The sequence below is a fragment of the Lissotriton vulgaris genome, chromosome 5 (assembly GCF_964263255.1).
Source record: "Lissotriton vulgaris chromosome 5, aLisVul1.2, whole genome shotgun sequence".
Taxonomy (NCBI): domain Eukaryota; kingdom Metazoa; phylum Chordata; class Amphibia; order Caudata; family Salamandridae; genus Lissotriton; species Lissotriton vulgaris.
Window position 1 is genome coordinate 295,914,301 of NC_141693.1, and position 17,413 is coordinate 295,931,713.

Here is a 17,413-nt window from a genome sequence, read left to right on the forward strand (position 1 = left end):
CTGTGTCTGGAATGGGCCTACCTATACTATCCTCCCATTTCGATTTCAGCCCCAGAAACGGGTCCAACCCTTCGTGTAGCATCCTGTTATGTAGGCAGGTCACCGCTTTAAATGTACCCGCGGCCATCACTACATACAGGCAGGCCATGGTCGTCTCTGGCTCAAGGAGCCCTCCTTTCCAGTGTTTCTGTATCACCGCCACCACTGCCGCATGCAAAAGGAAACCCCCGTCCGGTAGGCCAAACTGTTCCTGCAACGTCTGAAAGGGGACCAGCATTCCATCCACATACAGATCACCCACCATCTGCAAACCTAACTCCTCCCATTCCAACAGCGGAGACCAATCACCTCCATGTGGTAGCGCAGTCAACATTCCCAGTGGTATCTCTGGGGCATAAGGCCGGGACTTCTTCGTCCTCTTCAAACTCCTGTGCCAACACAACCTGAGCGTCTTTTCTTCTATAGTAAGGCCCCTCAACTCTAGTTTCTGTTGCATAACTATGTAAGCCAGGACGTGACGCTGTATGCCAAACCCTCGTTCGTGTTCCGGTCCTCTAAATTCCCTGGCCACGTGCTGCGTGAATATCTGAAGCTGCGCCGCCAAATAGTACAACTCAAAATCGGGGACTGCCATCCCCCCCTCGAGCTTGGGTCTAAGCAAAGTATTCAATGCTACTCTGCGTCGTCCGTGACCCCAGAGGAAGTCCGTTACCAACATCCTTAGTTCTTTAAAGATCCGCTGAGGGATCCAGATGGGCAACGTGCGGAAGTAATAGAGCAACCTCCGCAGCGCCACCATTTTCAGTAGTGCCACTCGGCCCAACACTGACAAAGGGAGAGAGGCCCAGAAGGATACACAACCCCTCAATGCACGTATACAACGCCCTATGTTACCCCCCAACAGACTTGCGACCTCACGGTAGATGCGGACTCCCAAATATGTGAAGCAAGATGGCTCCCAGATCACCCCCAAATCACGAGGGGGACACTGTGTGCTCGCCCTAAGCGGAAAGACACAAGTTTTATTCCAATTCACCTTAAGTCCCGACAACTGACCAAACCTAGACAACATGTCCATCGCCCCCACTAGAGCCTGTCCCACATCTGCCAGGTACAACAACAAATCGTCCGCATACAGAGATATGTAGTGCGATAGCCCACCCTGCTCGATCCCCTGATACATGGCTCCCGACCTGGCCCGCGCCGCCAATGGTTCCACTGCCAGTGCAAACAGCAACGGGGACAACGAACACCCCTGTCTCGTCCCCCTACAGACCGGATAATCCGAAGATACAATTGCGCCCAGGCGCTCCCTTGCCGTTGCCGATGAGTACAACACTCTCGTCCACCTACCAAACCCTTCACCAATACCAAACTTCTCCAGTACTTCTTCTAAGTAAGCCCATTCCAGGCTATCAAAAGCTTTCTCAATATCAACTGATAAGACCGCCGGTCTTCCATCCGTGTCCGCGGCACCGTCCAATATCCTGATTAGTTGGCGTATGTTTAGCGTCGTGTTCCTAGTAGGAATGAACCCTGCTTGGTCCCCGTGCACCAATCTAGTCATGTGCGGAGCCAATCTGGTGGCCAGGATACGGCTTAATATCTTATAGTCCACAGTCAGCATGGACAGAGGCCTATAGGACTTTACATCAGATGCATCTCTACCAGATTTCAGCAACGGTACTACCAGTGCCTCCCTCATTGATCTGGGCAGGTACCCCAATCTTCCAGCCTCCGCATACACCACCGACAGTCTGGGCGCCAAAATATCCACGTATTTCTGATAAAATTCGATTGGCAGGCCATCTACCCCAGGTGTTTTGTTCCTTGCCATGTGTTTAATGGCCACCCTAATTTCGGTTAGCATTCTAGGCCCTCCTAACTCCTTCGCATCGTCTTCATCCAGCACTGGGAGCTGCACCGAATCCAGGCGAGCCCTGATTTCAGAGGCCTCCACTTCTAAGTGGCATTCATACAACTTCGCGTAATAAGACCGAAAACGCTCCATCACCGCTGCTTGCGAATAAACCATCTCCCCTGACTCCGTTTTTATGCTCATAATTGGGCAGCCTCTAATTTCCGGATTAGCAATCCTGGCAACTCCAAGTCCAACTCCACGATTTATTCACACTTGTCAATTCCAACAAGCATTGGCATAGCCAATAGGTCTCGTTTTAGTGGAGCGGGGGATTAAGTGAGTTTCCCAGAAACACAGGAAGTTGACCAGGAGCTCAGATGGACCTCCCCCAAGCCACGGAGGCAGAAAGGTAAGCTTTAGTATAGATGTGCTTCTCATGTAAATCGCTTTTATGCTTGTTGACCATGTTGACGAAGGAACTCCAGCAACAGTACTGCCTTCTGTACGAAATGCTGGAAAACGTGGCATGTGTTGTACATTACACCAGCTTCCACCCCCGGCCCCTTAAAGAGAACTTACCCTTTGGCCAGTTCCTCCGCATTAGAAGGAACTGCTCGAATATAAATGACTACAAATCACAATCAGCGGACCTAGCCACCAAACTAGAAAACCGCGGTTACCCAAAGGCGATCATCAAGAAAACCCAGAAGAGGGCCAGAAACCAGAACCGTGACGCACTACTTGAAGACGTCACCAAAGAGAGCGATACACAACCCACAACATGTGTGACCACTTACAACACTGCCTCCAATGAAGTGGCAAAAATAATAAAGAAACACTGGAGAATCATTAACTCAGGGCAAAGGAATTGGGAACGACCCAGGTTTGCCTACAAAAGATGCCATAACCTTCGAGACCAACTCGTCAGTACCAGACCAAAACCACCACCAAGAAGCGAGAACACCATCCTTAACGCATGGGGATTGCCCAAGGTAACCGGACACTACCCCTGCAACGACTGTAGTGTCTGCCACCTGACATCTCACACCAAAACCCTGAACCTGGAACCGAACAAAATCTGGTCCCAAAGGAGCCACACTAATTGTAATTCACAGAATGTGATTTATTTACTAACCTGCACATGTGGCCTCAGATATGTGGGCATGACCACACGCAAAGTGAGGACAAGAATAACGGAGCATCGCAGCACGATGCGCTGTAAGAAAAACATAAGCAAATTGACAAGTCACTTTATCACCCACTGCCACACCCCCAATGACTTCACCTGGACACTCATTGAGCAAATACCTGTCAGCCCGATCAACAATGACAAAAAACTACTAAACAAAGAACAAAGATGGATATACCGCCTGTCTACAGCTACAGATGGGCTAAATGATGCCATCCCCTGGAATTCCCTGACCCCTTGATGACCATTATACTGCCTGGTCCTGTGAGCACTGAACCTGAACCCAGGACAGATGAGCACTCCTGTCTAATAATCCACTTTGTCCCTATGATCAATAATTCGATCTGTACTCCACAGTGCCCCCATGATCTATGCTTTATTGCACACCCTTCAACCCCAGCAGGGTACAACTACGGGTTTTTGTTAACCCAGCTCCAGAGAACAACCATGTGCCCCATGTCCCCGTTATTGACCTCGTTCTGAATCCATTACCGGATCTGAGGCATTAGAGAGGCTTCACAAGCGCGAGCTGGCACTACTGCTCATGCGCGCATATGTCAATAGCTAGAGTTAACGCTACTGCGCATGCGCGAACATCAGTTCGACCGCGCATGCGCCTGACCGCCCTTCACTACTGCGCATGCGCTAGGGGTAGACATTATATCGCGCACCAGCGCAAAATGAAGGGCACACACCTGAGCGCGATAACGACCCGCAATTGCGAGTCTTTCCACCATTACTCTTCCCTCCAGGTGCCCTCACTTACGCAATTACCATCAGTATAAAAACCGGCATCTGCAGCCATTCACTACCGGTTCTGCGAAGGAGGCACAACAGGTCCCACGCCGGTGCTGGCCAGAAATCCTGTGAGTATGCTGACCATCCCTACAATAGGTAAGCGCTACCTAAACTTTCTCCTACAGGTCTCCTAACCCTAGTGGTCCTACCTTTGTCTCCCAAATAGGGCCACCCCTTGCCACTTCAATAACCTTGGAGCAAAAGCAAGCCAAAAAAGCGTAAGATGATTCCCATGTTTGTTTTGTCCCTGTCTTTTCATGTTATATGTACAGGTGATCTTGAGAAGGGAATCCCCCCTCTCACAGTTATATACACTTTAGGGCGTGTAGACACATAGACTACACCACGCACCCCTATTTTAACTACACATATTTTACTGTCCTGAAGAAAGCCAGATTAGTAATAAGGCACTGGCTGAAACATGTTGACACTCTAAGGACGTAGGAGGTCGTAACCCGCCTCTAACGTCCCACAGCCTTATTTTTTAACCGCTGACGGAGGCCCATTTAATAAAGTATCCTCACCCCAGGGACCTCCGCCAAGCCGTTTTAACCTCACATACCAAAACATCCTTCACCGCACACACAGTGACATACCTGCTCCGCTGTAATCAGGCGTCAAAGCACACCCGGGACACGCTAGGTGTCACTGGGTGGGCCCGATGATGAAGCATGCCACCAACTAGGTTGGTGGGTGAGGGCTTTCTAAAGACACCCAACAGGTGCCACCACCAATTGGCAAAACAACACTGAGTCGCTATGACAATAACAATATTAATGTCATACTAACCCCATCCCTAGCTAGTCTCTTTTTGATTTATTGTAATGCTTACTGACAGTGTTGCCGAAGGAAAACCAGAAGAAGTAGTACGTACTGCCTTCTATATGAAACACTGGAAAACGCAGCATGAGTTAAGTAGCTTAGAGCCAGGGTGACCATATACCATTTATTTTACAAGGACAGACCGTTGTAAGTTATTTCTAATAAAACAGCATTTGCTTTGATAGCGTGGTTGTGAGAAAGACAAGACATAGGTGTCACATTTGGGAAAGTTAAAACTATTGGCATTGTAAATGACAAAGCTATTAATTTCGCTATTTTCAAAACCAACACATAATAAAACATTTGTAATTTTCAATACCAATAGCTCAAACTTTCCTAATGCAAGACCTATTGCATTGCAAATGCTTGTTTTGTCTGTTTTCATTCATCCTTTGTGGATAGTAGACCTTCATAATTAGAATGCACCTACTTCACAGCAAGTATGAATGAATAGCTGTACTTCTTAAATGGAGAGGCATGGCCACTTAAATTCAAGAGGCAGGTCGTGGCCCAGGAGTGGTATTCAGTTGGTACTTGTGACGTCAAAAACATGTTTACACACTTTTGAGGAGGAACCAGAGGTGGGCAGGGGTAATGATTTATCGCCTTATTTAGGAGAGGCTTTCTTTTTCTTTTGAGCGATAAAGAAAATATTCATACCAGATGTATTAGAAAATACATTTTGTCCCGGTAAAATGCCAATAAAATAATCAAAGAAAAAAAAAATTGTTTTCTTTTTTCTCTCTAATTGTCCCACACTTCTGTCTTCTACTCCGATCCTCACCATTCCCACTCTTTCCTACCTTTCCTTTCTCTTCTGTCTTTTTTTCTTCAAGGCAACGTCCAAAACTGATTCAGTTTCTTTATTATTAAATGTGTTCCAATAGTACTTCCCATTTTCTCCATGAAATCATTGAGACATCTGTAGCTCCTTGACATTGGCAACATTTCAATTAGTTTATTTAACTTCTTGACATATTCTGTTGCCACGGTTGACTCCCAATGTTGGGTTATTAATTGTACTTTACAGTAATTGTGTTTATATATCGCTTACTACCCCAGGCAAGACCTTGCAGTGCTTTACAGTGAGCAACACTCTGCCCCAGAACCCAAGACTAGTGGGTAATCTAGTGTTTATTGATGGTTGTTGGTTATTGGGATTAGTTATGCGCTCCCAAGAAACTCCTTCCATGTGTTTGCTCCAGTTTCTTTGTGGTAGACTAAATTGCTAGGAGTTAGTTATGATCATTAGTGGGGGCTGTATGAGTTCTTCCAAATAAATGGTAATGTCCAAGAGACCACCGTTCCTATGAGAAACAACTCTTGGTGGCCTGGCACGGGATGCAGTATTGGTGGAGGTAAACCAAGCATTGACTTTCCTACAGCTGGAACTATATTTATCTTTCATATAGTTGTTAGACACACAACAATTACGTTCCAATAGCACTGAGGCAGGCCCAACACATAAGTGGATCAAAAAGACGGGGGGAGGTAGAGGGATATGCTAGGTCCACTCTCCAGTTCCAATAGTAGACCTACAAAATCCGAAATCTCGGATAAGGAACCTAGCAGAAAAAGGATTTTCCCTCAGTCTGAGTCGGAAAATCTGCTATGAATGGAAAAATGTCCTTTCTCGGGTCCCCTCACTCACCAGGGTTTCCCCACGGTGACATGCTTCATCATAGGGGCCATCTCAACCAGCTGCGGGTTGAGGCATGCTACGACTTGCAAAGTTATGTAGGAGCACTGTATAGTGAAGAACTAACTGTGGTGCAGTGGTGTTGTGGAGTGGAGTGAGTTAAAAATATCTAACTAGTGGGCAAAATAACTTAATACTGGCTCCTAGTAGGTATACTAAAAACGGGGTGGGTCTCTAGGGTGCCTAGCGTTAATGAGTTAGGGATCCCGAGTGGACATCAACATGTTTCAAGCTTCCCCAATGCTCTTCTTCAGGACAAACACAGGGTCCAGCCCTGTGTGTACCACTCCTAAAGTGACCTAAAGTGAGGTAAAGTGAATTCAATCACACTGCAACTAATAAGCATGCGTTATTAATACGATAAATAATAGTCACGTAGTATCTGTGAAAAAAGATATAAAAACAGTGTTATCAGAGACACCCTACCCGGGAGGGGTAGGTAAGTTTGAACTGCAACACATCAGTTGCTCTTCATTAAGGTGTGCGTCTACACGTAGTATTCTCGTGCTTTGTCATGCTGATTTTGTAGACAAACACACTGCTTGCTTGTTATGCCTCTACTGATAAACATGACACTGTTAACCACCAGTGTGGGGTATTTTTAGAAAATACACCTTGTGACATTACCACAAAAACATGACGAACAATACATAAAGGGTTACTCTTCATTAGGGTGTGTGTCTACACGTAGCATTCTCGTGCTTTGCCATGCTGATTTTGTAGACAACCACAATGCGTGCATGTAAGATGATGGAGTGGCTCTGCACAATTCGTATAGCGGGATAAGAAGAGGACACAAGGTAATCTTGTCACTGCATCTTCCTAATGTCATTCACATCAGTAAGACACCAGTCTGAAAACTTGCAGGACTAAACTAAATAGAATGTTTGCTGGAACTAACGGACACCTTAGCCATTCATCTACTCAATTTTCTGTTTTATTCCCTAATATTTCTCTCACTTCCTCAGTGGGGCTGCCATCAACCTTTATTTAAAAGAAGAATGAAGAAGAAATCAGACTATGAATAAAAATCCGACACTTAACAGCCTAAACAATTAATTTTATATATTGACTCTTCTTTAAGACTTGATAAAGTTCATTAGACTTAATGATAAACCAAATATGAAAAGAAGTTGTACAAAGATTTCGGAGTTTCTGCAATTCCTACCAGAGGTTCGTGATTGTCTCGTATAGCAGCACTAGTAATCCCAGCTATGGAAGAAGGATGTAAAATATAACTGCTCTACTTGTTCACAAAGAACCTTTGATTTGTTAAAAATGGAATTCACTAAAAATAATTTTTGTTTTGGCACTTCTTGATTTGAACTATTTGATGCAGGAAGACTCTTCCGTTTTAGCTGTAAGAACAGTTCTATAATAGCAACAAGATATTCCAGGTGTTTTTTGATCAAGTACTTTGGAATTTGTGGCAGAGAGGCGAAGAGCCTAAATACCTCTTTCTTAACAAACCTTTCTACTGAAATAAGATGGATGGACTCTGTTTTACAAAACAGCACTTAAGTTCTAAACGTCCACCAGCTAGAGTTGTTAATGGGGTGACATGACTTGCCTGCCTTGGGACGCCGAGGAGACACCAATACATATTGGTGCCTTAATTGGTTTGGTTGGTGGTATGAACGAATGATGTCATAGAATATTTTGTGCACTGTGCACTATGTAACTTAACCGAAGGTGTTGCCAGAACCCGTTCCTATACCACCCAAATCATAACTGTAGTTTGCATCACAGATTTAGTGCCTTATTACAATGTTGGTTGGAGTTGCCTCGGACCAACACCGCTCGGTGTGGGAACCGACCGACAGTAGGGTCAGCAATTCCGAACACCGTATTGCAATCCCCATTTCTCTATGGGATTTCTGCGGCAGTCCGAAACTGACTACAGCACCAGCTCTTAAAAAAAATTGAAGTTTGTGTAAATCCCTGCACCGTGTAGCAGGCACCTCACAGCGCCTCCCTTATGCCTCTGCCTCAGATTTACGATTTCTCATAAATCTGTTGCAGTGTCAAAAAGCCATGGTTGTTACTGTGAACACCCCCAGCAACGCCCATTGCACGCCCATTTAAACTAGAAAACAGTGTTAAAGGGAACAATATTTACGAAGCAGCATTAAGTCAAAGTGGCTTAGTGCTGCCTCGTAAATATGGGGCAGCCTCCTGCACAACGGAACATCACAAAAAGTGACATGGCGGCGCAAGGGGCTTCATAAATGAGGCCCATACATTTTAGTAGAAACTTGTTTGACCTTTGGGAGAGGTCTTCTGGACCACCACCTACTCCACAGCAAATCTTAAAACTAATTCTCAAAGGGGAAAGGGTCACAATTATAACTTAGGAATCTGTCACTCTTCAATGTTTTTTTACCGTATTACAGTTGCTAAACATTGAGACATTGCTTACCGAATTAGCATTGGGAAGGGACGCCTATAACATTCTCTTTTTAATAGCGATTCAGCAATGGGCCAGAATACCATTTTTTGGAACTTGTAAAAGTTAAGGAAAGCATTTTTTTTGCTGCAAACTCTGAACTGGAGCATTTCTGCCAGTAAAACTGCTGTGCACATCTGGTCCTTCACTACTTGATGTTGGGTTCCACATTTGAGCATTGGACATAATCACTTTTTAGTTAATTTCTTCCACACGTTTGAATAGTTTCTAAGGACCTCGTAGACTGATACTAACAAGATGCTGGCCTTCACCAGAAAATAAATATCAGTAACCAAAAGAAAAAAAGAATAACTTTATCCCAAAAAGATCTGTGACACTTTGCATGTGACATCGAGTGAGAGGACACCCATGTTAACTCCATGACTCGTTATTTAAATATGGTAACCACATGTTCATGGACACTAGGGACCCGATTATGATGTCGGTCGGGACATCTCTGCAGTATGAGAACCGGTCAACATTGGGTCAGAGTTCTGAACCGGCAACTACGATACTACCCCACATGGTGCAGTTGCAAACTCCAATTTCCCCTAAGGGAGCTTCCATATCTGAAAACCCAACAGTGAAAGCTCGTTGGAAACCAACATCATAATCTTAAAGGCAGAAATGCCGTCTGTTAGGGATTATGACCAGTTTCCAACTGGCCGACGGTCTCAGATTGATCAGCTGGTTTAAACTTCAACTGCCTTATTTGTAATAAGACGGTCGGAATTTAAACAATGGATGTCGGTCGGAAAGCCTCCGACTAGCGGCAGCTTTCCGACAGTCATCCAAATGAGGTCCTGAGGGCCTTGTTTAAGGCTTAGCAGATGCAGAACATTCCGCAGAAGCAGCGAATGTCTCATCTGTTCTATTAGGATTCGTAGAGGTCCTATATACTCTAAATAGCGGTGGACCGTAACTCTTTCTGTTTTTGGCAGATGTGCCATCACTGTATTGGTCTTCTTGTAATTTAGGTGTTGTTGCTGCTCATAGAATTGTATTGTTTTTTTTACATGATTTTTTCCATGTCACATTAAATTGGACACTTCGGCAGGGTGTGATTGACCTATAGGGCAATCAAGAAGTGCCCAATGGGCTGGCCGGACAGATCAGTGCAGTAGCCATTTTTATGGCCATTTGTGGGCCTGTTTTATGGTCTACTTGGTCGGTTTTTGCTGCTGGTTTCCCTGATATTAAAACACACTTTGCCTGCAGCAAATAATATCCATGTCGTTTTCCAGACCTTGCAAAATACCTCCACATCGTGCCTTTACAAGTTCAAAGAAGTCCCAATTTGCACATATTGGCAATTGTTTAGCTATATGGTCTCTTATATTTCAGTGTCCGGGTCTATTTTCTGTCACAGTTCGACCCTGCACTTGTTTTTTTGTATATAGTCAATAACAATTCAATCAAGACACTTTTTCACAACATCAAGTTAGCTGAAAAACATTTGTGACAAATGACTTTTACCGACTATTGTTCAATCCAGGATCAATAAACACATATATTAGATGACTTGAATAAGTGCATTTTGCTGTTGATTACTTCTTCGTGCATGCTGTTTAAAGCCAGACGTTTCCTCAATTAAATCCCAACTGGAACCTCTTGTTTGGTATATTTTTGGATACGGGATACAAGTGTACACTTGTTTCTTATTCATTTAAAAGATGTCACTGTTCATTATGTATCAACCTACATTGAGTAACAAACCTCATGGCAAATGCAAGCCTTGCACCTCAACCAGCTTGGGAACACCCACTCTCCACCCATGTAATGCATCTCTGAGACAGAGTAACACAAAGCAGCGATTTGTGTTCCTCTGGACTTACCAAGCCATGCAAGGCCACAAAAGGCGGCCTTGCATGGCTAGATAAATCCAACTAAGGAGTGTGTCACTCTTACGCCCCTTTGCATGGCGCAAGGGCAACGTAACTCCTACGTTAATGTGCCCATAAGTATTTAAAATTCAGGGGCCTCATTTATGAGAAATGACGCATTGCTGCATGAAAGCAGCGATGCGTCACATCTCAGTGTGCACTCCTTGCGACATTCCTGATGCGTCATATTTAATGTATGACGCATCATGTCGCAAGGAGTTACAGATACGTCAGTATTTCTGAAGTATCTGTATGCGCAAAAGTGACGCATTGCTGGAGTGTGTCACAAAAGTGACGCAACCCCAGCAATGCGTCCTTTCACATGGGGCAAGCCCCATGTGAAAGGGCCTGCGTCAGTCATACGCCTGCTGTGAGGCAGGCGCAGGATTTTGATGCAACGGTGTCCTAAAAGTGACGCAGTGAAATCTCATAGATTTCACTGCGTCACTTCTACGGCCCTTCCTTGCGTCAATACGCCCCCTTGCATACATTATACCTGGCGCAGGTATAATGTGGCGCAGGGGTTTACAAAGTGACGCATCTACCTAGATGCGTCACTTTGTAAATATGACGCAACAAGGTGCTTTTATTACGCCACTGGTGCGTCACGAAAAGTGACGCACCGGCGGCGTAAAAGTGACGCAAGGGCTCATAAATGAGGCCCCAGATGCCTTGCATACTTCAGCTCTCTAGTGACTAGTTGTAAAAATGTAGCTTGGTAAAATGTAAAAAGTTTTAGTTTTGGGTATTGACAATGGCATGGTCGAAGCATGGGGAAGATGTGTACAAGTGATTCAGAACTCGCAAAGCCTTTGATTTGCTTATTCACAGGGCTTACGAAGGCTAAATGGCTTTTTGGAATATATTAACCCCATTCTGTGATTCAGTAGAAAGGCGTAACCAATCCCTATTTAGAATGGGTGTATTTCGGGCGTTGCTTCCAAATAACGATTTGTTGTGGTATGCCTCAATGCTCTGCAACTGAAATTCGACTGTAAAACATTGACATTTCACTGATTTGCAACATGGAGTAGAAAATCATTCAAATCGGGAACTTTGTATCCAAGCATTATTTCATGTCTTACTTATACCACCATACCACAGGTCTGACAGGTAATACAGGGGTGTCACACCACCGATGTATGTGTTGGGTGAGTCTGAAAAGAATATTGGTTGGAGCAAATATTGGATTGTCTCAGGAAGAAGATTGGATTACTTGCTAATGTCATGATCGTCTTTCCACCGCACGCTCGATTCAACTAGAAATCAAGAATCTTAAAATGTATGGCTGATTTAAAGAATGCAGTGTGTCATGGTTCAATGTACGTTTTAGATGTAATATAGTCCGGCATGAATTGCAATGCACACACAGCATACACAGTTGCCAACATTTGAAAAAAAATACTAACTTGAAAATGTACTACACCCACTGCCTCAAAGGTCCACCCACTCAACCCAACCCACATAATTAGCATAATTGAACCCTGCCTACTAATCAGATTTTAGGGTCTACTCAATAAAGAGAGAATTACAGGGAATTGAGACTGGAATTTCAAATTTAAGGCCAAAGTAGGTGATTGGAAAAATTCTCCGATTCAGCTGCATTGGAGAATATTTCCAACTCAGCTACTTTGGCCTAAAGTTTTAAATTCCCATCGTAATTCCCTGCAATTCTCTCTAAAGTGCAATTGCTGGGCATGTCCCAGGATAGTTAATTACCCAGGACAGCCTCCAACTTGCCAGGGATGTTCATAGGAAAGACACACCAAACAGCCAATAGCATGAGTTGACAGAGAACTATTCTTCTGGATGGAACCAAAGCCCACTCTATGTATATGGTAAAATATTGGTAACAATAACTATGCAAACAGATGCACTGTCAAGCCAGACACGAAACAGCCTTGACGAGCCATCTACTGCTACTAGAAGACAAAAAGAAGTTACTGCCTCCCATGGCCCTGAAACGCACTAAAATATGTTAATGTTAACACAGCAGCACTTTGGTATGCACCTGCCGTACTGACATTGTTGTTGGAAATATTACATCAGCTGCACAAATTAATAGATACAGAATGCTTACGTAATGTTTATTTACTATTGAGAGCTATGAATTCCATTTTCTCTCAATGGTGCTGTACCATGACTGAATCCAGAGCATCTAGGTTGATAGTTTGCACAGTGGAGATTGTCTGGGAAAGAAACAATTACAGATGTATATCCTGATGATGTAGGAGCTCCTAAAGATCTGCCTTTTTAGAGGCACCACTTCCATCCCAGCCTTCCCCATGCCTTAATCTCTGATGTGATGAGGGGGTGCAGACGACTGTCAGGAGATAGGCTGCCTGCCAGCCGCTGCAGGTAAGAGCGGTGGCGCCAGGTGAGGGGGATTTCGAGAGGCGACCATGAGGGAAAATGAATTATTTATTTAATTTCCCCTCATGGTAGTCTTCCGAAATCCCACCTCATCTTGCCCCACCGCCCCACCACTCTTACCTGCAGCGATCACGGCTGCTGCCTGCAGTCTTCTCCTAAGGTCAGTAAAACAACAAGAGAGTGTCAAAAAACAAAGAAAATTAGCACCGAATCAGAGATGAAGATCTTCCTGTAGGATTTACATTGGAAATCGTTAAGGATTTATTAGAAGCCCTCACTCACCACCCTGGGTGGTGATATGCTTCATCATCGGGCCCACCAGGAGAAGCCGAATGCCTCAGTGATGTGCTACAATGCCAGATTACTGCGGAGCTGGATTTTCAGTGACAGTGATGTGAAAAATACGTGACATTAAAATTGGCAAAGAGCTGTACCAGAAAGAAATATTTATTCAATGGTGAGCCTGACAAGGCACTCAGGTCCACCCTACCAGAGTACCTGAAAGTTAAAAATGACTGTGTAAAAATGAAGCAGAAAAACAAACCATCAAGTTGTGGGAATTACCTCTACTTTAGAGGAACCTGTATAGTTTGTACAAAAAACGATCCATGCCCCATAGGTCTTGGGAGGTGGGTGGGGCGACAATGGCACCCGCTGGCCCCTAGTGTCTCCTGATACCGGACCTTCTCCAAAGATCAGTCACTACTGGCCCTGACACAAAAGATTTAACCTGCACATGTGTAGAATTTCCTATTAAGCACACATGACCATGCTCACATGCAGTCGTTCATTTGGCATGTGCAAATCCACAAAAAAGTCTGGTACACATACCAGTGTCTGCAGCAAATCAAGTTCTAGTTCACTGTGCCTCAGCAGCATAACTCCTGGTACTGCAGATGTTATAGTCAAAGTTATAGTTTAGGTTCATTAGGACTCAAGTTGCCTTAAAAAAAGCAAACCTTTGGATTTGACACACTTACCAACATAATGTATCACCCATTGTGCAATCATCAGATTTCAACAACAAAAAACTTACACTCAAATGCATCAACTGTTATAAAGAAAGCTTAACTTGAAACGCGACAGTCAGGAATTCAATAAGGTCCATTGCTTGCCACATAGTGTGAATATCACATGTATTATCTAGCTCTTAAAAAATGTGGTGAGAGCTGTTGTGTTTTTCTTATCTTCTGAAAGAAAACTAACCCTATATGTGCTTCAAACATGGTGTCCATGAAAATACTTAGTTTCACTTTTATTGCAAATTCATATTTTCACCCAAATATTCTAAATATCACAGTTATGTCATGAGTGCAGGTAGAATTTAGATGAACCGCAAATAGTTTTTTAAAAATATTTAAAGCCTTGTACCTTTAAATGCCCCTCATACTGTTTTACGGGTTTGTGCATTGAGACAGGGTTTAAAACAAGCTTGGCTTGTGAAGTTTAAATGAGGTAGGCCATGTTGATTTCTGTATTGTTGGATGCAGTATCGTACACGTATTCCTGAATCAATTTTACCCTGAGGTCCTCATTACCAGTCTACCATTCCTTCCCGACTCCTTCGTAAACTCCTGCTTGCACCAATATCAGAATTACATGTTGTGGGGATAATTACTCCATTACCCACAATGTTTCCCTTGCACATACATTTCGGCAGGTCAAGCCTGGGAGAAAATGCCATGTAAAAACTGATACACATTATGGCCAATTTAAAAGGCTAGGCTTGGAATAGGTTAAAATTATCATACCTTGAAAATCCCAATCCATGGGAAAACTAATTTTACAGGTTTGATATATATCACATTCCTCATAGGCCACTCAGAATGAAGATTACGGTTTAAGGGAGTTTGGGCCACATGCATCTACATAAGGAATTGTGATTCCTAAATAGCGATTTATAAGGAATCGTTATTTAGGATTCGCAATTCCTTATGCATGTAGGAATTGCAAAATAAATTGCGATCCCTAAACATTACCTCATAGCGATTTGCAAATTGCGAATCGCTATTAGGTAATGTCACTCCATTCATTCCTGTGTGACTATAGGCCTTTAGGAATGAATAGGAATGCATTTGCAAATTGCAATTACCAAATTGGTAATCTCTAACCCTTTTGCACCCCAATAAAAAGGTAAATGTGCACATGTGGCGCACACACATGCCCGAAGGGTATGTGTGTGCGCATCATGTCACTTTGAAAAATTCCCTTTTGGCATTTTTCAAAGAATTTGCAAATTACCATCAACTTGAAGTTGATGGTAATTAGCATTTCTAAAATGCACAGTTTGCATTTAGGAAAGGCTTGATGCAACATCTTTAGGGAATCGCAATTTGAGATTCCCTAAATGCATTTGCAATTTAGGTATTCGCAAAAAAATGTGATTACCTAATTTATGAATGGAAATGGGCTCATGCACCAGGAAAGGACTTTTTCTGGTGTCAAATGGGGCCATTCTGTGAATTGGCCCGTTTGCGACCAGAAAAAAGCTTCATGCATGTGGCCCTTTGTTCATTTCCACGAAAGATTAAACCCTGTTGTTGCTGAACAGCATTATGAGTTATATCTGTTTCTTTGTCAAACAGCACTTCTATTTACTAAAGCAGGGGTTCTCAACCTTTTGTCACCTACTCATTACTAGGACCCAGGGACCCCCACTCAGTCATTACAGGAATCTGGAGACCCCTTCCCCCATCGAGTCATTACTGGAAGTCGGGGATCCTGGCCTAAGCATTGTCAATGTTTTGTACGGCAAAGCAATAGACAAAAAATGCAGAAAAAAGCCTTCAGAGAACAAATGCACAAATGAGAACACATTTTATTTAATTCGCAAACATATATAAATAAAAAAGGTTTTAATTTTAACAGAAAGGTTGGAGCTTTTTCTAAATTTAATTGCAGCCACTCATCACCCATATTATATTCTGTTTGATGCACTTGGTTTGCTCCCATTAATCAATCTGAGGATACTAATTTAATTTTTACTCTCCAATTTTCCATTCTTTCACATTTACAGTAAGGTTTAATTTTTTTCAGTTGTACATTTAGCTTCTTTATTTATATACACTTTATTAATCTGTTAATTATTTAATTTTCTAAGTAATTGCAGACCTCCTTATGAGGTTTTGTTTCCCCCTAGGGTTTCCCGGACCACTGGTTGGGAACCACTGCTCCAAAGCATTTCATCCATCATATACCAATTACTATGTGCATGAAAATGTCATGCTACATTTAAAATAATGCCTCAGAATGAGAATGTTCCATGCACTTCACCTTTGTAACCATAAGATCTTGTAAAATAAAAATGTTAATGCCTTGAATTCAACATGCCATACTGTATAATTTAATTGTCAATTACTAAATATTTCTATGCTGAAAGCTTTTTACTTACTAGATTCTTATGTACTTCGAAACTCTCAATGATATTTCTTAGATATTATGCCATCACTACGTTTTTATTTACCCCTTAAGGGGGGGGAGGGGGTAGTGCTCTATCATGTATCATGTTCCCAGTGGTTCCTACGGCATCAGGGATATGGGTGGTTTGTGACACTCCCTGACTAATATCATAAATGAAATCAGCTAAGAACTGCTCAGTGATGTGTACCAAAGATTGAGTTTTCTGACATCATAAAAAGTTGCTGTCCGGATAGATTTGCATGTGGTTAAAGTGAGTTTGTGTATTGGTTTCGAAAGTAGTTGACAACTGATGCAGGGCACCAGGAAACGATAGCTGTCACCACTGTTTGCTCCATATGTTTTCATTTTCCCAAAGAACAGAAGTAAAAAGAGCCCCTCCAAAGGGGCAGACAGTAAGCAAACTGTAATATTAAATTTACTGGTTCACCTTTTTCAGAGGTGATCTGGACGGAGAATCTAAAAGTACTGGACGTCACCCCCAGCAGTTTCCGACTGACATGGCCAAGGCTCTTGTTCATTAATACTGGATATTATCTGGTGGAATATGCACCCGTATCTGAGCCTCATCGAAAGGTGAGAATGAACGTGACTGGGGACCAGACCGGAGTGGTGGTGAGGAACCTGGCACCAGGCATTAGCTACACAGTCACCGTTAAGCCAGAGTCCAAGCAATACATCCAACCTCAAACTGTGCAGGTCACCACCTTAAAAGGTAAGCTGTGATTGTTTGTAGTTTCATAACCACTGGGAGTGTCAAAGACAATTTCAAGAGGCCAGTCTTGACCTAGGGATAGCATTCAAATAGAACTGTCTGCATCAAGAGCATCCGGGAAGCAGGACTGGGGCACAGTAAATGATTTGGTGTGTAATAGAGGGAACTCTCTTTTTTGTTTTTAAATGAGAAAAAAATAATTACAGACTA

The 17,413-nt window shown here is 43.2% G+C and overlaps 1 protein-coding gene across 1 annotated transcript in view; it reads left to right on the top strand.

Moving 5' to 3' along the window:
• Window positions 1-17,413, top strand: part of VWA1 (von Willebrand factor A domain containing 1) — a 476,800-nt gene that overhangs the window by 328,336 nt on the left and 131,051 nt on the right. Inside the window, exon 6 of the mRNA XM_086921472.1 lies at window positions 16,928-17,203. Coding sequence (XP_086777598.1) covers window positions 16,928-17,203 — 276 coding nt within the window. The remainder of the gene's footprint in view (window positions 1-16,927; window positions 17,204-17,413) is intronic.